Source organism: Sander vitreus, chromosome 20 (assembly GCF_031162955.1).
Source record: "Sander vitreus isolate 19-12246 chromosome 20, sanVit1, whole genome shotgun sequence".
Taxonomy (NCBI): Eukaryota; Metazoa; Chordata; class Actinopteri; order Perciformes; family Percidae; genus Sander; species Sander vitreus.
Window position 1 is genome coordinate 22,604,382 of NC_135874.1, and position 21,262 is coordinate 22,625,643.

General features: G+C 40.6%; 1 protein-coding gene across 1 annotated transcript in view; it reads right to left on the bottom strand.

The window, feature by feature from the left end:
- The window catches only part of alk (ALK receptor tyrosine kinase), an 84,461-nt gene extending 74,047 nt beyond the window's left edge, over window positions 1–10,414 (bottom strand). Inside the window, exon 1 of the mRNA XM_078277891.1 lies at window positions 9,802–10,414. Coding sequence (XP_078134017.1) covers window positions 9,802–10,180 — 379 coding nt within the window. The 5' untranslated portion in view covers window positions 10,181–10,414. The remainder of the gene's footprint in view (window positions 1–9,801) is intronic.
- Window positions 10,415–21,262: the final 10,848 nt, after the last annotated feature.

Sequence of the window (21,262 nt, forward strand, 5' to 3'; positions counted from 1 at the left end):
CACTCAATCAAACAGACTCCAACCTCTCCACAATGGCCAAGACCAGAGAGCTGTGTAAGGACATCAGGGATAAAATTGTAGACCTGCACAAGGCTGGGATGGGCTACAGGACAATAGGCAAGCAGCTTGGTGAGAAGGCAACAACTGTTGGCACAATTATTAGAAAATGGAAGAAGTTCAAGAGGACGGTCAAGCTCCCTCGATCTGGGGCTCCATGCAAGATCTCATCTCGTGGGGCATCAATAATCATGAGGAAGGTGAGGGATCAGCCCAGAACTACACGGCAGGACCTGGTCAATGACCTGAAGAGAGCTGGGACCACAGTCTCAAAGAAAACCATTAGTAACACACTATTCCGTCATGGATTAAGATCCTGCAGCGCACGCAAGGTCCCCCTGCTCAAGCCAGCGCATGTCCAGGCCCGTCTGAAGTTTGCCAATGACCATCTGGATGATCCAGAGGAGGAATGGGAGAAGGTCATGTGGTCTAGAGCTTTGATGATGAGTACAACCCCAAGAACACCATCCCAACCGTGAAGCATGGAGGTGGAAACATCATTCTTTGGTGATGCTTTTCTGCAAAGGGGACAGGACGACTGCACCGTATTGAGGGGAGGATGGATGGGGCCATGTATCGCGAGATCTTGGCCAACAACCTCCTTCCCTCAGTAAGAGCATTGAAGATGGGTCGTGGCTGGGTCTTCCAGCATGACAACGACCCGAAACACACAGCCAGGGCAACTAAGGAGTGACTCCGTAAGAAGCATCTCAAGGTCCTGGAGTAGCCTAGCCAGTCTCCAGACCTGAACCCAATAGAAAATCTTTGGAGGGGGCTGAAAGTCCGTATTGCCCAGCGACAGCCCCGAAACCTGAAGGTCTGTATGGAGGAGTGGGCCAAAATCCCTGCTGCAGTGTGTGCAAACCTGGTCAAGAACTACAGGAAACGTATGATCTCTGTAATTGCAAACAAAGGTTTCTGTACCAAATATTAAGTTCTGCTTTTCTGATGTATCAAATACTTACGTCATGCAATAAGATGCAAATGAATTACTTAAAATTCCTACAATGTGATTTTCTGGATTTTTGTTTTAGATTCCGTCACTCACAGTTGAAGAGTACCTATGATAAAAATTACAGACTTCTACATGCTTTGTAAGTGGGAAAACCTGTAAAATCGGCAGTGTATCAAATACTTGTTCTCCCCACTGTATATCATTCCCCCCACTGACTAAACTCTCTATCGTGCAATATGTCTATATGCCATACTTTCTTATACTTTTGCACATTGAGTACTGCTATTATTTTGACTTTCTTTTATATTGTATATAATAATATCAGGTAGTGCCATTACAATTTTGCAACAGTATAATGACAATAATCTTATCTTATCTATGTTTCAGGACAGTAATACCAAGACTGAAACCGGTGGGAATGAGCCTTTATGCTTTTACTTTTATCAGCACATTGTGTGGTTGCTTCCTTGAAATATACAAAAGACTGACAGACATTCACATTGTGCATTATCATTTCTCTCTATCTTACTCTTACTTGCGTATGAAGTAAACATTGCAATTGACAAAGCATACAGAGCGGCTTTGACATCAAAGCATCTGTCCCATAGACGGAGTGGTCGTGAAGAGACTAGTCTTTGTTTAGGTCCATCCGCATCATACTGTGGGGGTTTTGATTTCTCAGTGGAAACCTGTTCCACAGGGTTCTGGTTTAATTACAGGGGAGCAGGTTTGGATCCATTTTAAACAGAAAAGCATTTACTGCACTACATTTAAGGTTCCAAATATGAAGGATTGCGTATGTGTCATAGATTTCTTCATCTCAGACGGAGTAATAACTATGATTTTTACTCCTCGATTGGCACAAAAATGGCAAGAGGTTTGTTAATGATGGGTTAGATACTACTTTCTAAGGACATACAATCTGTCAGTGTTGTTGAAGTATGTACTAGTTGTGAATTGAAGTCAGGAAAGGTCATAAAAGAGTAAGTCTTCTTAAAGCTCCCTACAGAAAAATATATCTAACAGACTTCAGTTTACAACAGAGTAAAGCCTGTCATTTGAAGTTAAGTGTATCAATGGCCAGGATAAGTATTTCATGCCAGAGTTCTTCGCACAAATATCCCCTCTACAAAATAAAATGAGATTTATAGGATTGCTCTAACTTAATGGCAGACTTTTCTTCAATGATGCTTAGTCCATAACATCCAGAACTTTCCTTCTCCCTGCTAGGTCAGGGTTGATTTAGACATCTGTTCCATTTGGCATATGTATGCTGGGAACACTCTACTTGGTGCCCTGGGCCATTTAACACTTGCTCAATATCTTAAAGTGAAACTGCCTGTGTAGATTGCCTTGGAGAGATGCCTGCAACAGAAACCCAGTTTGTTTTGAGGGGTTGCTGCTTGCGGAAAGGCCTAAGGCCAGAGATTAGAGGTAGAATGTGATGAAGATTAGTACTGCCAGATGGGGCCTTCTCCCGGCAGGTTATATCCTCTTTTAATTGATAAGCTGTGTTGTTTTTACTTGCTTGCTTTAGTTGTCATTGGACATTCTCTTTCTCTTTTCTCAGCAAATGTTCAAGGGACACGAAAGAATCCTGAGCAATCAAAAAACCCAACAACAAAAATACAAACATCCATGAAATTACCTCCAAGTAAATATGGCATGTAGATAAACTGCTGATTGCGCTCAAGGCTCCTCAAGTGTCTCATTTTAACATATTGCATCTCAGTTATACAAGTATATAAAGACCAGTAAGTATCTTGTGATCAAAAATTACTTTTTAGTTGTGTTCTTTTTATCCAGGCCCACAAGCAGATAGTAAAATCCACATTGGAGTTAATAAAACAAAAACAAAGAATGAATGAAAACAGGTTATATTGAGCTGTGTAGCACACATGGCCTACCTAGATAGGCAATATAGTCTAACAACCTACATTTACGGATTTTAATGCATGAGGTGGCCCTGTTACAGTAGATGCTCAACAACAACAATTTCAATTAAGTGAATGGATAGTAGATAGCCAATCAACACGTAACTTGGTATTTGTGTTGATTCCAAACAATTAGAGAATTGATTTTTCAAGACGTCCAGAAATTGATGTACCATTCCAATATGGTAGCTCTGTATCTGCTCTGATACTGCTTTTCACTAACATTTAACCTCTGCAACAATTCAAGAATTCAAAATGCCAGTGAAGCATAACCTACTGCAAGTACAATGGAATTGGTGATGGGGGAAACTCTTTACTCTGAAAACCCCCAAAAAAAGAGTTGCAAAAATAAAAAAGATAAGGGAGAACCAAGCATTCTTTTTAGGTCACTCTTAATTTATCTGCATATGAATGCAGAATCTGTAGGCAACAGGACAAGATTTGGGTATCGGAAGAGTTCTGGTTTCCATTTATAGGGGCAGAAATGCACCCAATTAGCGCAAAGGTTTACTTTATAAGTTTGATCCTGCTACTAAAAGCGTTACAAGTAAAATATCATTAAAGGTGCTGATCCAGTACGGACACTGCAGGAGATAAATCCTTTACCAAGATCATAAGATCTATGTACAGGTTGTGTTTCTGTTTGTCAGAGGAAAACCCAAAATCTGGATACCGTTATCCACGCTTTTATACATGTAACTAGTCAATTAGAATACTGTAACTCCTTGCTCTCTGGCATCAGTAACAAATCCCTCTCCAGCCTCCAGCTCATCCAAAACTCCGCTGCCAGGATTTTGACTCGGGGCTAGGAAACATGATTACATTTCACGGATCCTGGCTTCCTTACACTGGCTGTTCCTTTAAGAATTGATCTCAAGATATTATTCATTACCTACAAAGCCCTGACAGGCCTCGCCACACATTATTTATCAGATCGCTCATTGCCCTTAAAAACACACTTTTTTTTGTCACTGAAAATTGCTTTTCAGTGATTGAATTCATGTTTCATGACATTTTAGTTTTGTTTTACTCTGTGTTTTGTTATGGATTTAGTTTTTGGCTTTAAGTTTGTCTTTATGTTTTAAATATGTTCTGTTTTTATTGTAAAGCCATCTGTAACTGTTTTGAAAGGTGCAATATAAATAAAGTTAATTATTATTATTATTATTAATGAACCGAACACACTACTTGCAATATTTTATACAACTGCTTGACATTCTTCAGTCTGCAAATGTCTATCTACGGACTGATGAGCACTGGCAGAGCTGATGAGTCTTTACCAGACTGAATGAAACCAGTTATACTCACTCATCCTCATGGGCCACTGCGTCACTGTATGACATCCCTCACCCGTTTAGAAATGTTCTCTAATTTTGACATTCTTTTGATCTCATAAACACATTCATACATATATCAGCCTGCACTTGTTACCCAATAACAAGAACTCCAGGGATGAATTTATTTTATTCACGCAGTCAAAATGAAATTTAAAATTCAATTTAAGGCTTATGCTGGAGATGTTCTGCATGTAAAGGTGAGACTCAGCACCATGCTATGACACTGAATGGCTTCTTTTTTTCTCTATAACACCCCAGCACCCATCCATCCAACATGTCCAACACTCTGTCCACTCCACAGGCTCTCTCCAAACCCATTTCCCTCATTGCCTCCACAGGGTTGTGTATGATTGATGGGCCTAGGGACAGCCTCACGCTGCTGTGTACCTAATCGCAGAGTATGGACTCACCGTAACGCTCCATTAAGGGCCTGCAGCAGTAAGGTGTAATGGTTAGGGAAATGGGCCAGGGAAGAGAAGGTCACTGGTTCAAATTCCCACAGGGTTCACCGCTGCCTTGTCTCGCCTACATGTCCAATTGGTAAAATGAATTGTGACAGTTTGCAGGGTAACACATGGACGCAAATACGAATATGCTCTTCAGTGGACAAACACTGTTATAAGTGTAAAAGCAAATGTGACCTTCTGCCATGCCACAGTACTATATAACAGAGACAAAGTCAAATCTGCTATTGACACAATCTGGTAATGAGCTTGTCAGTCATCACAGTAGTCTCTATTTACTCCCAGGATGAGAAACTGTGGAAGGTTCAGAGTGTCATTGACAGGTTTGCTGCACTTGAATAATTACGTTCTCTGTGCGGCTATGCCAAAACCATCAGAGAAATTCTAGCAGAAGGCGGGATTCTAACTTTCTGTCAGGAGGATGAGCTTTAGAGATAGGCATATAACCATACAAGTCACTTTAGGGGCAGCAAATTGGATTGCTTGTTGGCCCAGTGACTGATGAGTTAATTAAAGTGGAAGGGTATGGAGAAAGAAGTCAGACACTGCTCCATTTATTTATCCCGTATTGACTATATCTCCCTCGCACTTCACTGGCTTGAGTAATCGCCGCCTTTCTGCTCAAGAAAACAACTAAAAGGGAGAAAATGGACAATGTCACATTTCCAATTCAGATTCAAGATCACAAGGAGAGCTGATTAAGGCTGAATTTATGTACAGGATTTAGATGTATTTGAATTAGCTAAAAGTAAGTGGAGAATATTATGACTTCTGGCTGTTAATATTGTATATCTCAAGGCAGACATGCTCAAAAGACAGTAATAATGCGCCACGAGAGGTCGGAAATTAAATTAATCATTAGCGTGTTTTTCTCTCTCTGTTTTGAAATCTGATCAGAATGAATCATGTTTTGCAAATATTATGCAACTGTATCGCTGAGAAATACAGAACATTTTGTTTCCACAGACTTTGGGACTAAATCAAATGAAATTATTCAAACCCAAGTTTGATCAGACTTTGTGCTACCCACCCCAAAAGCCTGACAATACAGGTCATTAATAGCAGTAATTGGCCAATTTTGAGTACAAGGGCCTGGAACAAATAAAGCAAACAACTTTTTTACCAGGCACTGATTGTAAGAGTGCTCTGCCTTCATGTTCTGTGCTAGGTAGGAAGGAAGGTAATTCAAGCCCAGGTTTGTGACAGGTGCTGGAGGGGAAAGTGGGGGAGGTTTAGAACACCGCAAAATGTGGTGAGGCCACACGGCGAGCGTGCCGAGACGGATTAGGGATAAGTTTGGGAGTGGGATGTGTATAGTGGGTGTTGTGCCGGAGAACCAGGTGGTGCCTGAAGAGAGTACAGCACGTCTGCATACTTTTTCTCTCTACTAGTCACAGCTTTTGTGCTGCCTGGCAGGAGGAACACAGCGAACCCAGAGCCGAGAACAATTAGACACTGTCACTAACACTGCATGAGTAACAGCACCCACTCTGATCTGTCGTTACAGTGACTGAAAAGCCAGTTGGACAATGAATTACTGGAGAATCACTAATACAATATTGATTTGTGTTTCAGGTACTTTTATGTTTTACTTTGTTTGCACTTCTATCAGAGGCTTTTCTCCTGCAAAGTGATTCTGGGGATGATTTGAGGAAGTGACTTAAGAAGAACTACTGTAGGGCGAGGATTTAGTTTTCAATTTTAAGATTAGACATATGAAATGTGTCAGCCCTGTCTCATAAAAATTCCATTCCCGTACAACAAGACTGCGTTCTCAATTACGTTTCAAGGGAAATGCATTTTGATTACACTTTGATGTATCACAATTATGTTTCTAATCAAAGTCAGTGAAAGTCTGTGTCAGGGGGGAGGTCGGAGTGGATGGATGGGCCAAACAAACAGCGGACTTTCAGCCAGGAGACCGCTGTTCGTGCCCCGTATGAAACCAGAAGTCAACGTTGACTTTTTAAAAAAAACGTTTGTTAACTTAACCTGCATCACGTCCATAATATGCATACTTAACATTACTAGAGTAACTTAAATTATGCAACAACATGCTTGTTTTGACCCAAACCACAATCTTTTTCTAAACCTAGAGAAACTAGTTTTGTTTCAATTTACAACGTTAAAACAGCGACTATTTCCCAACGTGTGCCAGTCACTGGAAATTAGGATTTCCTCAAAACTTAATTGAGCATGCAGTTTTGTTGTATGGGAACGTCATTTGAATGAGACAGGGTTGAATGTGTAATGTGTAATGTGGCATGTAAACTCTATTTTTCCCCTCTCCTTCTTCGTCTTTTTCATTATTTCTTTCTCTCTCTCTCTCTCTCTCTCTAAGTGAAGGCTGTGATGAATTGTTCCCTATACTTACCTTCTCTGACCTAAAGCCCAAGCCCCCATTTTAATTTGAAAAATTAGAGCTTTACAAATCTTTCCTGTTGAAGGGTGCTTCTCATTCATCCGGAGCCAAAAATTGGCTGGGCGTAAAAGCTTTTTCATTGTTGCAGAGCTAAAAGAAACTCTGCAGCTATAAAAGAAGACGGGATTCGATTTTCAGGAATGTGTTCATCTTTCAAATTCAAATTCAAAAAGAGGCCTTGGGGAGTGATCACCTTTTTTTAAGATGATTTGTGTGGTTCTAAAGAAAAATACAAAGTGAAGCCCACTTCCTTCCTGTGTCGACCATAACAAGCAGTGGAATAGAGTTGACTTTAAAGATGGCGTGCACAATGCTGGTCCATCTATCACTCTTTTGTCATAGTGATCTGCCCAAAATCTCTCAGAAACCAGGGCAACGGAGGATGATAATAGGTGACAGGTAGGGGAACAATCGTTCACATAACAAGAACATATTTCCAGGTGTCCACTGTGTCCAGTAGCACGGCTTACTGTCCTACAAACTCAACCACTCCTTTCTGGTGGCTTCATGTTCTAGGAAGCCACAATTAACAAATGAATAAATAATAAGACCTACAGTAAGGCCACATTATACTGTATACTGACAGAAGGTACGGATTTCGATTATAATCTCCATAAGTCTACAAATCTGGCATCCCTAGATTTTGTTTTGATATCATTCAGTTTGCAGTGCAACTGGGGTTGCTGTTCAATGTCAAGGAGGGTTTTTATAATTCATTCAGCGTGCTTCCTGTAATGCAGACACAATACAACAGAGTACAACATCCCATGTGCCTCTAAAGAGCATTTTTTCAACCAACTAAAAAAATCACAAATAAACTGCAAACTTAGAAGCCTCTCTAACATTACATACTAACATACTGTCTAGTCAACATTACTGAAGATGTCTGCTCCAACATGTAGTGTAAAATATTAACATGAACAAAGCTGATGTGAATACAAGTAAGAACTGTCCTAGAATGCAATATAAATATATTGTAGCGAGTGGTGAAATGTATTTACTCAAGTACTAAGTACAATTATGAGGTACTTAAACTTTACATGATTATTTCCATTTTATCCTACTTTATACTTCTACTCCACTACAGTTTGGCAGTCAATATTGTACTTTTTCTCAACTACATTTATTTGACAAGAATTGTATCATAAATAAATGTAATAATAGTTACAGGTTACTTTGCGGATTGAAATTATTATTACAAAATCATGACGTATTATTACAGATTAAGCTACCGGAATGTTATAAAGTAGTTAGCCCCACCTTTACCTGCTGCAACATCAGTGATGAACACAATAATGCATCACTAATTGTAATCCAGTGATGTTATACAGTATATATATATAAACATTATTCTGAAATGGGCCATTCTGCATAATACTGGTATATACTTTTACTTTTGGTTCTTTAGGTACATTCTGATACTAATACTTTGATTTAAGTTAGCTTTTGAATGCAGTACTTTTAGTTGGAACAGAGTATTTCTTTTGCTTAAGTGAAAGCTCTGAGGACTTCTCCCATCGCTAATTATCGCAAATGTAGTTTCTGAAAAAATTTAGGTTTGTTAGGACAATGTTGTGTAAGCTACTTTATATCAATGGAGGGATCTCTTTTGAGTGCTACTGCCAATTTTAAGATTTAATTTAGTCCGCTACTGGAGGAGCACTTCTCTTGGAAATCCTTCACTTTTTAATTCGCTTTTATGTGGCTCTAACATGGTCTGGTAAACAAGTTGGGTTACTTTTCTTACCGACGCCTGAAATGTTGCGTCTCCAAACTACAATCACTCATTCAGAAAAGTATGCATTTTTCAACATGTAGCTGCTTGAAATATAATGATATATATAAAATATGTCTGGATACTTTATACATATACAGAACAACAACAATCCTTGGTATGACAGTTTTGCATCCCTTTGCTTACCAAGCATCTGTTTGTTAGAGGAAATAAGGATGTTATCCATATTTCCTCAGTAATGCACACTTGAAATGCTTAAGCAAGGGTTGTTGTGCTTCTGCATCGAGCTCAGAGGAAATTGAATCAGTTATATTAATCCAATTTAAGGAGCTTTCCAGGTTGACTGAGAAGGATATTATTTCAGTCTAGCAGTCTACGCATTTCATTGCACAACATGGTGTAATGAAGTTAAAAATCACAGAATGTAGCTGTGCAATTTTCAGTTTGACATCTTGGAAATGGGTCCACCCTACATTGTTTTGTTTGGACCACTTCACATTTGATCTTTTTATTTAACTAATATTATTCATTGTAGTTCATGTAAAGAGTGCTTTATCGATTAACTGATTGATCATTACAATAACATGTCTATACTCCAGAACAAGTCAGAGCGCAAAGTGACATACAATGATTGTTAACTTTGATTTACAAACAGCCAATATTGGTTCAATGTCCGATTTATAATATGAAACTTTGCATTTGTGAAGCTGTAACTAGTGAATGTTGTTGGGCTATCACTTGATAAAACACTATTTTTATATTTTAACTACCGCTACTTTTCCACAGGTCCTTTTTCAGATTCCTGCAAAATGTTACATTAAAACAAAATCATCAATAGTGCTCACACAAAAAAGCGTCATCATTTCTGAAACAAATGACATAGATGTGACAACTTACCCATGGTGCAGTTAGTGGTGAAGTGGGGCTCGATGGTGGCCATGTCATCCTGTGGAATCCGCTGATCATAGCTGGCCGAGACCCGAAAAGGTGATCCTCCGTGGGTCCCCAGGGTGAGGTGGACCACTGCCCAGCTGCCAAGGAAAGAAAGCAGGAGTAGGGTCAGTGCGAGGAGCAGACACCACGGCTGACAGAAAAACCCACATCCGCTGCGGGGGTTGGGGGTTAGGGTAGCCCGGGTAGCTCGGGCCTGCTCTGCCTGAGCTCCCAAAGTCTCGGAGGAGGGACTGTCCAGGGCTTCAGCGGAAGCCGACATGGGGGCTTCCTCATTCCCTTCCATTTTGGGAGGGTCCCCTTCTTCCTTTGTCTGTTGATGCATGGCCCCACTTTGAGCCCACCCCAGACTCCCTGGGTCTAGTGGAGGTTTAGAGGTGGTCGTGTGCCAGGTGGTGGTGCTCACTTGAGAGCTGGAGGATGGTGTGGAGTCAGAATACAATTTAAAGCCACAACTAGAACAGGTGTGTGGCCGAGAGACAGTAACATACTCAGGTCAAGTTCTTGTGTGTTAGCGAGCTGCCGTCCTGCGCTGATTGCTGTCCTCCCTCAACCAGCGGCTGGCTTCATGTAGTTTAACTCTTCCTAATTTTATTAAGCAAATTGTGCTGATTTCTCTTTGGCTCTGAGCTCATCTCTCTCTCTCTCTCCTCCCACTGTCCCTTGCCCATCCCTTAATTTTTACACAGACATGACACACCGCATATAACGCATGCATTGTAACTTCCTTAATGACATTTCTGAATGACGTACACACACAGCAAAAATAGCTACTGATTACAGTGTACACACACACACACACACACACACACACACACACACACACACACACACACACACACACACACACACACACACACACACACAATAAAATACTGTGTGCATAGATGCAAGGGAGTGCTATCACAGCATGCATGGTTGCAGACTATTATCCCATTTAAGATCTGCCACTTTTCTGCTGCTATTCAAACTATCATGCTGTGCACCACTGTTTACATTAACAGTGTCCAGTTTGCACAGAAATTTCACACTAACAGCTCAGATATAAAAGAAAACATACTTTAGTAGTTTCATGTTACAGTACATCACAATACTCCCACTCTGACCCAACAGACGCTGTCTCCCTACCTTACCATATTTCCTGAGAATAACTAAATGTATCTGTAAATAAACACATTTCTACAATACAAAACATTTTGCACACCTGGACATACACTGAATATATATATGAGGATATAAAATATAGTCATTAGCATACAGACACTGCGTCTTCCAATATTATAAATAAAGCCAAATGTCCACAGTTCAGGGGACAGTAGCTCAGTCAGTAGGGAGTTGGGTTGGGAACCAGAGGGTTACTGGTTCAAATCCCCATATGGACCAAAGTATGGTAGACTGGTAGCTGGAGAGGTGCCAGTTCACCTCCTGGGTACTGCCAAGGTGCTCTTGAGCAAGGCACCGAACCCCCAACTGCTTGGGGTGCCTTTCCATCTCTCCATTAGTGCATTTATAGGTACTGAGTATGTGTGTGTAATTCAGGCCTGTGTGTGGTAACAACAGAGTGAAAACATTGTAATTTCCCCTTGCGGGATTAATAAAGTATACATTATTATTATTACTACTGCTGATGTTTCAGGTTAAGCCTGGTGTATTTAGCTACGTTATTTGGTATTAATGCAATTTGACAAATCATATTGAATGACAATGTGTAATGTAATGGTTTCACTCACAATGACAGACCCACAGAAAAATATCAACAAACTCTGCACCTGTACATAGCCTTCAAGCCTCTTTTAGCTCATTGTTTTGCTTTTACATTTACTGCATGGTTCAGTCTCACTGAAAGCTCAGATAAACCCACCATACTCTACTTGCAAGATGAAGACAGACATAGTTAGCACTTTGACTAGGTAGGATAGAAAGTTTAACATCAAGCAGCTAGATCCCATATTTGGTTGAGTTGGTGGAGACAAAACCGGAGTTTAAAAGGTGAGTAGATATTGGACTTAAATTCATAAGGCGGACAAAAACATGACTCCAATCAGATGATAATGGTGCTCTGTGTCTGCTAACAGGGGCGGATTGGCCATCTGGCAACTCTTGCAAATGCCAGAGGGGCCGGACCATTTTTTTAATGTGGGCCGGTCAGACTTTTTTTTTTAACATACAAATAAATTGTCTTTTACAGGCCGACAGCGCATAGGACAGGTTTTTATCGCTTGCACGATTTCACTATGGTTATAATAATAATAATAATATTAATAATAATAAATATTAAGCATTTGGCCAGTCGGCAACGGCGAGATGGGCCGACCGACCCAATCAGAAGTTACTCAAATTGGGACATTCAGTCAAAATCAAGCACGTCACCTTCAAACAGGATGTCCGTTTGCAGGGTTCAGGCTGTACCGGACCCTCCCGGTGATCGTGATACTCTGGGGGACCGGCTGCGCAGTGAGAAGCTGGTGCTGATGGACAGAGAGCTCCGCCGGAGCTGTCCGCTTGGCTGTCAAGTATTCAATTGACAGTTTCATTACCGGTTAAAACGTCTCGTTGTCGCGTTAAATAGTAGTCCAGTTCAGTGTTTTGGTACAGTTGAAGGTTAAACTCTGCAATTAATCCGCGGTTCACATGTATGCATGAACTGTGGTGGTCCATTACACTGTAGTCTCAACATCACTGATCATTTTTGATCAATAGAATGTATAAAACATTACACTTCATAACGTTTTGTATCCATAACATGATTGTGTTATTGTACAATTTAGCAGTAAAAGCAGTAGCCTCTGTAAGTCAATCCTACATTTTTCAACTTCGGAGCAAAACGTGCTCCTTGGGGGAAAAAAGTTACCATAAAGCCCTGTTCATGCTAATTAAACAACTGGACTTTGGGGTCAAGTGTTCATATCCGACCCATGTCCCGGATGTGAAAGCCCCCTTACTGGACTACTGAATATAATAATATTCCATTATATTTTGTACTTTAAATTGTTACCTGCCACCAGAATTTTGTGATTTCCTTGCCATAAATATAGACGTTTTTACCATAAACTGGTGCCCAAAAATGTATCAGAATGCAGGAATTGAAGTCTTTTACCCTCAAAATCCCCCCCCCACCCTGCTTTATGTGTTCCCCCAAAGGCCAATTCTGAGCAAGGGAAAAACCCTGAAGTTTAATCACAGCCATAAAGACATATTCAAATTGCAGAGTTAGAGAGTTAAAACAGATAAAAAGATGGAGAACCAGACGGACAATATGTACAGCGTCAACAAAGAGAAACACGGAGAATCGAACAGACAGACAGTGACAACAAAGAACAACATACTGTAGAGAATGACAGCATACAAATGGCATAAACAGGCAGACAGTATGTGTACATTTGTTATAAACGTGAGCTCTTTAAAAAGTAGTAAACATTGTTTGCCAGTTACTTACATTAAATGTTTAAAAATCTGTTACATAAGGTACTGCTTATATTATTTCACCATCTGTACACAAATGTAATTAGTGAATGCACGTGTCCGTGGGTGGGGCTGCATGGGCGTGGTAATGTGGGCTGGTGTGGCTACAGTGCCAGGGCTGAATTTTTGTCCCAGTCCGCCCCTGTCTGCTAACATGTTAGCAATAACTTTTTGATGCGATCATTTGTCCGGGCTGTGTTTCTTTTTGCTTGTTTTGGAATTTAATTTTGTCTCTTAAGCAGTGATCCAAAATGTATTTTTATATTTTGTCTTTTTACTGGCACATATGTCTTGTTATATCAACTTATTGTGATTAGTTTGGAGACATTTTCAATAGGCACACTAAGATGATTCTTTCCGGACGGAATTATTTTAACACCTATTGTCCTGTGAGCATTTCACATTGTCTTTACAATTTTAAATGTTCTGACAAATAACAATCGGCCAATCAGAATGTTTGCCAGTCAGGAGATTTTCTGTTGCCATGCTATAATGCAGAATGTACTGAAAAAATAATCTCACCTGTATAAATGGGATACATTCATCACTATAGGAATGTAGTCTGCAACCTGGCTGTCATTCCAGACTCCCCCTTATTATTCCAGTCACACATCAAATACATCACCAAATCTTCTTTGTACCATCTCAAAAACATCTCTAGACTCAATCACTCACAGACTCTGTGGCAGAGACCCTCATCCATGCCTTCATCACCTCACATATAGATTACTGCAACAGAGTCCTGTCCAGGGTACCCAAAGCTCTAGACAGGCTCCAGTATGTAGAGAGCTCAGCTGCCAGGGTTCTCACTCGCACTAAGCCCCGGCAGCACATCACCCCCACCCTTATCCACCTTCACTGGCTCCTGGTCAAGTTCTGCATCTCATACAAAATCCCCCTACTCACCTACAAATCACTCCATGCCCCTGGCCTCCAGTACTAATCAGACCTGCTCCATCCTTATACCCTGTGCCGGAATCTCCGGTCCTCGGACTCAGGTCTCTCGTTCTAGGGTGCCTTGAAAGGCACTATAAAAATTCAAGCTATTATTATTATTATTATTCGTTTTCTCGCTCTCTCCTAGAAGTAACAATATTAGGAGTGCTAAATTGGAACAATGTCACTACTTTTTAGCTACTACTTTTAACCAGCCACAGACCCTTGGTGATGACATTATTCTCAGAGATCTCAATAGGTCTCTACCTTTAGGTTAAGACAAGTGCGCTGGAAAATATGAAACAGTTGGCACCATGTTTACTTTGTGCTTTGTTTGGGTAGAATTGTGTACAGCAAACAAACGCACGCACGCACAAACACACACACACACACACACACACACACACACACACACACACACACACACACACACACACACACACACACACACACACACACACACACACACACACACACTAGTCCCCACTACACAAACAGGCTCTGACATCTCCAATGTCTTTGCTCAGGCTTAACAGGCTTTGCATTACTACCGTTGCCAGCTTACCTTCTTAGTTTTATTGTTGCATTGACTTCCCCCTATTCCTCCTTCCTTTCATTGCTCTCACATCTTTCTTGTCCCTTTTCACTAAACCGTCCTCACTTCCTCTCTCTCCACCCAGACACTGCTCAGAGTGGTGGGACGGTGTTGTCCAGATGGGAAGTGATGTTATAGCACTGCAGTACACTGTTAAAGAACAATTTTGCGGTATGGGATCTGCTCCCTGACTTATCCCATAATAGAAAGGAAATGAAGCCCTTAGATAAGGGCTGACACTGCCTCCTTGATAACCTTGAAATGAACTGCTGACTATACATATGGTCTTGCTGAATTTACCACCGGCTCAGCTGAGGGCCAAATTAAGAAATGGCCTTTCTGTTCAATGACTACTCAGCATGATGAAGATGAGATTGTAAATGTACAGGAATGTTTGTCTCCTCGTCCATAAGCAATGCAAGCATATGCACCGGCAGCAACACTATGTACACTTAAACCTAGATTAACAGGGATGAAAGTGCTCTATATTTGAATATGAAACACAGGAGATCAGCAAAGTCTAAAACTTTAGAGGTGCAACAGTGTAAACAAAGGAACTCGTGTTTGGCATTGATTATACTCAATGTACTGATAATAAAATAGGAGAGCGGTTTGGCACCCAATCTAAAATGATCAACGTATAACTGATCTCTATCTACTCACAGTGTAAAATTGAATACAAGTCTTCTGGTCTACTGAATTATTTTCATGTCTTATCACGCTATGTCTGCGCTGGCGCTCACAGGACTGATTAACTGAGCAGCGGATCAGGGGAGAGCTGCCAGAGCACATCACTCAAACATTTAAACCTAATTAGAAGTATACCATGCAAGGCACAGCGGCCCTAAATATAAATAAATAAATTAAAATGAATGATAAAGACTTCTCATGCGGGGATTAGATATTCATGACTAATCCGAATGCGGATGCTAATAATTCTCATTATGGTCCTTTGTTTCCTAACGGCCTGTTGGTTATTTAAAATCACCTGACCTTTGTTCAGACTACTGTTTGGTGAAAGCCTCTCCCATGATGACGTTTTTTTTCACCACAGAAAAACAAAACAAAACCGCTAAGGCCAACTAATCTTTGCTGCCTATTGACAATTCTCATTTCATAATGCTATTCATTTATGCTCCCTTAGTGCTCTGCTCTGGCTAATGTAGCTCTTTTAATTTTCATTTGGTGTATGTGTGTGTGTGTCTTTGTGTTAGTGAGGCTGTAGGATGCTTATGTCCTAACCACATTAGAGCTCATTTGTCTTGTGAGATCTGGTTTGCATTAGCGTTGAGTCTCATCCATCAGGACAAACAGAATACATACATGAAGAAGTGTGTTGCATATTCTTTTCAAAATAGATTTTTTTCCCCTAATGCTGTGAGGCCTGGTTGGACACATCATCAGAGTGAGGCTGGAGCAGGCAGACTAACTTTATACCTGCCTTGTGTGAACAGATGGCATCTTGCAGACTTTCTTTTCCTCAGATCCTCATGTTAGAACTAAGAATTAGGTTAGGAATAAGGTTTTGTTTGGGGTTGGGAAAGGAACAGAATTGACTAAAGGTCATGAGAAGTGTAGAAATGAAATGGTGTAAAAACAAACTGTATAAAAACATTTTAAAAATCAATCAATCAATTTTAATGGTCACATGAAATTGTACGCGGTACAATTCTAGTGAAATGTTGTCTCTTCAGCTCCTTCAACTTTCATTATCATGAAGCAGAATGCGGCCATCAGATCGGAACACAGAAAAAGAGTCCCCCAGTTGAATGGCAGTAGCACTCAGGATCCAGCCAAGTCTTGGCAAAAGACATCACAGCTTCCAATATCCAATAAACCGACGCAGGCACGTAGGCCACCCAGCTCACTGTCTGACGCCTGCACACTGGCTAGCAGGAGGCCTAGTAGAGAAGTTACAGTCACTGTTCAATATTCCTTCATGCTTGCCTTGGTGCCACCTTCGATGCAGAGATGGAGATGGACACAGAGATGGTCTTGATGTCCACATAGTCGGTTTCGTAGCCCTAGGTCATAGCTGATAGTAATCTTCACATTTTCCTGTGTTCACTCTGATGTTTACATTTGAAAACTTTGTCCGCACAGGTTAGTAGAGCCAGCAGGAGACTGTTGAGTTTGTTTTCCCTATCCTGAGATGGCTGCAAAGATGGTCTTGCTTGCTAATAAACTGATTTGTAGGTGACTGCTATTTTTCTTTGACACTGAAAGACATGGAACTAAAAGACGATGATAGGACATCACACAAGTGTCTTCATTGTGTGTTTACTGGTCCTACTCAAGTTATTTCCATCACGTTGTTTTGGTTGGTTAGTTTTCCATCACTGTTCAGAAGTCCGGAAACAATTACAGATGGAAAATTGAATCAGACGATGAATATGAAGAAAAATAACTGAAACAGCAGATTTAAGTTAAGTCTTAAGGGGGCGCTGTGGCACATAAACACACTGGAAAGGAGCCAGTCCTGCAGTCATTCCTGCACTCAGCACAGTTGGCCACAATTGGCCAGCAGAAAGGTTACAGCAATTTTGGTTGTTTTGCTTAAATTGATTATGTTGTTCATATTTCTGTTGTGCTTACTAAAAAGACATTAGCTCTTAAATTTACCTTAATGTCACTTGCTTAATTCACTCTGGATGACTGTATAATCACAACGTTACACAACAGCTATAGATGATACCACAGAGATATTACACAGAAGTGCAAATGTGAGTCTATGCCAGCAATTAGTCAAAATGAAAATGAATCTGTAAAATGCCAGAGCTAATTAGTTTGAGATGTGACTGTGTGAATGTGCCAAAAATGATCAAACATTGCAAATAGACACATAGGGGTAGGGCTGCACGATTATGGCCAAAATGATAATCACGATTATTTTGATCAATATATTGATCACGATTAATTATCATGATTATTTGTTGATTTTAACCAAAACAAATTTTATTGTCACTGGCTAATTATAACTGCTTTCACATCCATATTGTGCTACAGTCCTCCTTTGTTGAAGGATACTATGAAGGAGTATGCCATTTCAGCTGTTGTGCGACCGCTTTCCACACATGCGCGTTTGCCGTGAAAAGATACAAGCAACGCAATTTTCTGTTCACGTTAACGGCGCATGTTAAAATCCGGTGCCAATCGGGCACCGGTGCCCGATATCTACCGGACGAAATAACAACGTGGATTACGATGCCACTTAAATGTCTGCGTTGTGCTGTTTACTCTGTTCTCTGTGACTGTCTACATCTAAACTAAACTGTGCGGTGCAGGGAAAAACTCTGATTGGCTCATGGAGGCACGTGACCAGAGAGTGGTTTACGGAGCTTTGGAGAAAAAAAACAAACTTACGGAGCGTTGTATGAACGGAATGAAGCATTTTAAATATCGCTCGGTCACGTGAATTTGATCGTGGGAAGCCAAAATCGTGATTGTGATTAAAATACGATTAATTGTGCAACCCTACATAGGGGTCACATTACAGTCTAGGAAATATCAAATCTACAATGTCTCCTTGTTTAATCCCTTGACAAAACACAACCTGGTGATGCTATGACAAAAAAAATATATTGTGTATGGTGTGAACAATATATAGTGTACTGTATGGTATTGACAAAGACATTTAGCTCACATCCTTAGGCCTAAATGCATAAAAATGCAAAAGGTTTTCAATCATGCCTAAAGTCCAGGTAACCTGTTGAATGCATCTGCAGTAAAACTAAAGTAAGGAGAGGATAGAAATGGAAACTGCTTTGCATGGTAATGGAATTTTTTACCTAAGAGACACATTGCCAAAGATTTCGATCATGCCGGCTGTTTTAAACTGAAGTGGGTTTTTTCATCGGGAAAGATGAATTTGATTGAAAATTATGCTGTGAATGACAAGGGCTGCATATAGAGGCGGCAGGGTTTGAGACTTGCTGCTGGTTTAGGATCTCTACTTAAGCCACATTGATTTTGACTGTCAAATAGCATAATGCACAACAGACGTAAGCCAATATGTGAAGACAAGTGCAGATTAGATTGAACGGCCTGACATGCCCCGGCTATTTGAATGCTCTTGAATCTGTTGAGAGCTAAATCTGCTCCACCATAATGCAGCTGGAATGATAGGGTAGAGGAGGAAAGCTGGGGGTGACTGTCATATTTTTGGCCGAATTCAGTGTTTGTTCAGCCAAAGTGAATTAAATAAGTTAAGATCTTTTTCATACTCTGGCCCAAACTGAATTTTTTAAACATTTGTTATAGGGAGAAATCACTATACACCGCATTCTCAGAAATCTAGTTTGGTCTCATCACACATATGGCGCACAGACAATGAATAACAAAACAATTTCATTATGGCAGGTTGTGAACACTATTAACTTGGGGAAAAGTGGTTTAGTCGACAGTAATCGTGATGCTTTTACATGATTTTGCAGACTAAAACTTGGGATTGCACTCAAGGAGAGCATAAGCCATTGTATATTCATACGAGTCATACCTAAATACAGCTATCTAGCATTTTTGTGCTAAGCAACTTATTCTGTAACTAAAAAATTAACAATCTGCCAAGAGCAAATTACAGAGGATGAAAGCAACCCAAACCAAATAAACAAACGCAGATGAAAAAACAGAGTCCACCAGGGATTCATGTCAGTGTGTCAATTTCGCATGCCCTAAAAACATACACACAAAACCGGCAAAGCCAAGCTCAGCATGAACCCAAACCAAGTGGGTAATCAGTCCCCAGTGGTGATGGGGAGACACGCCCCCTCCAATGTACCAACTCTGGGAATTTGCCTCTTGCAGTAATTGACCCTTCGCTAAGCCACGCCTGAAAACCGCCACAGGCCAGTTGTGGCTTCGCAACTGTAACTAGGCACGGGAGGTCTGTCAAGCTTCCGAGCGAGGGAAACATGCCGAAGTGTTGTGCGTATGGATTGTGCAAATCTGATACCCGGTATCCTAAAAGTTTGGACGGGGTGGTGGAATTTTTTCCCTTCCCGAAACCTAAAACCCAAGGGGAGAAATGCCGGGCGTGGATCATGCAGTGTGGGAGGCCCCATTCACAACTAAATGTCGACAGGATTAACTAAAACACATACATTTGCTCCAAGGCAAGAACACGCTAATGTTAGCTAGCTAGTTAACTCAGCACAGCATTGCTTGGAAATAATGACGGCTCTTTATTCATAATGCATATATTTGAACGTAAAATAAGATGATTAAAGGCTAGATGGAGGCTCACTGACATTCTTTAAAATATATTTCAGCATTTTGTTAATCACTAAAAATATAAGCAATATAAGAGAATGTTATCATTGCAAAGTGGTCAGGCTAATGTCTTGTGTTTATTCCACAGGATTTATGGATAAACTGTTTGATTTATAATTATTAGATTATTTTCAAATTTCACTTACCCTGCTGTGCATGAATATAGCTGTTCCTCAATTTGTGTGTTTACCATTTGAATGGTCAGCATATGAGGCGGCTGCTGCTTGCGCTGGGACCTATGAAATTTGATGAAAGCTTGTCAGGCGTAGCAACAGTAACTACGGAGGGCGGGGCTTAGCGAAGGGTCAATTGTAAGACATGTAATTCCAGTAGTCTATGTCTATTTGAACTTATTACAGGCATACATATTTAATGACAGGCCTAATGTTACCAGTGTGTTACTGTTGTTGTTGACAATTACGCACTACGACTGGTGGGTTTGCACATGTGCTGTATAATGATCTGGATTTTACTCACTCAATCATTTGCCTTTTGAACGCTAGGTTTGTTGCTGATTTACCACTAAAATATATCAACCTGGGTGAACAGAACAGGCTATCCGACATTAAAATGATGATTAAAGCATAGCTCACGGGCCGGCTACGTTGCACACGTCACGTATGCGTGAGCTGATGCTCCGACCCTACGCTTCCACTGTAATCGATGAAACCGGCTACACCGGGCACAAGAGCAGCGCGCAAGTGGTGCATATGCACTACGGAGATCCGCTATACAAGCGTAAAAATAGAATAGTCATCTATTTATATTTTTTACTCAACATGTGTGCGGCCCTTTTACACAGAAATGGAACATAAAGTGTCTATATTTCTTTTAAATTAAGATTAGATTACACATCCGCTCCGCAAATGGTCCACATACGTTACGTGTGCAGGGTAGCCATAGCGTCACTGGTGGCACTTGTGCGTGCACCGGTGCACATAGTGCCTCTGTTGCTCGATACCTAGCACTCTCTCTCTCTTGTGTGTTTACTAGGGCTGTCAGCATTAACGCGTTAATTTTTTTTAATCGCATTAATCGCATGCCGGCATTTATTAATTCATTTTACACTTCACTCGGCTTTGCGTCGTGCCTAACAGGCTACTATTTTGCACCTTTACTTATCATCAAGCTGCCATACTTCCTTGT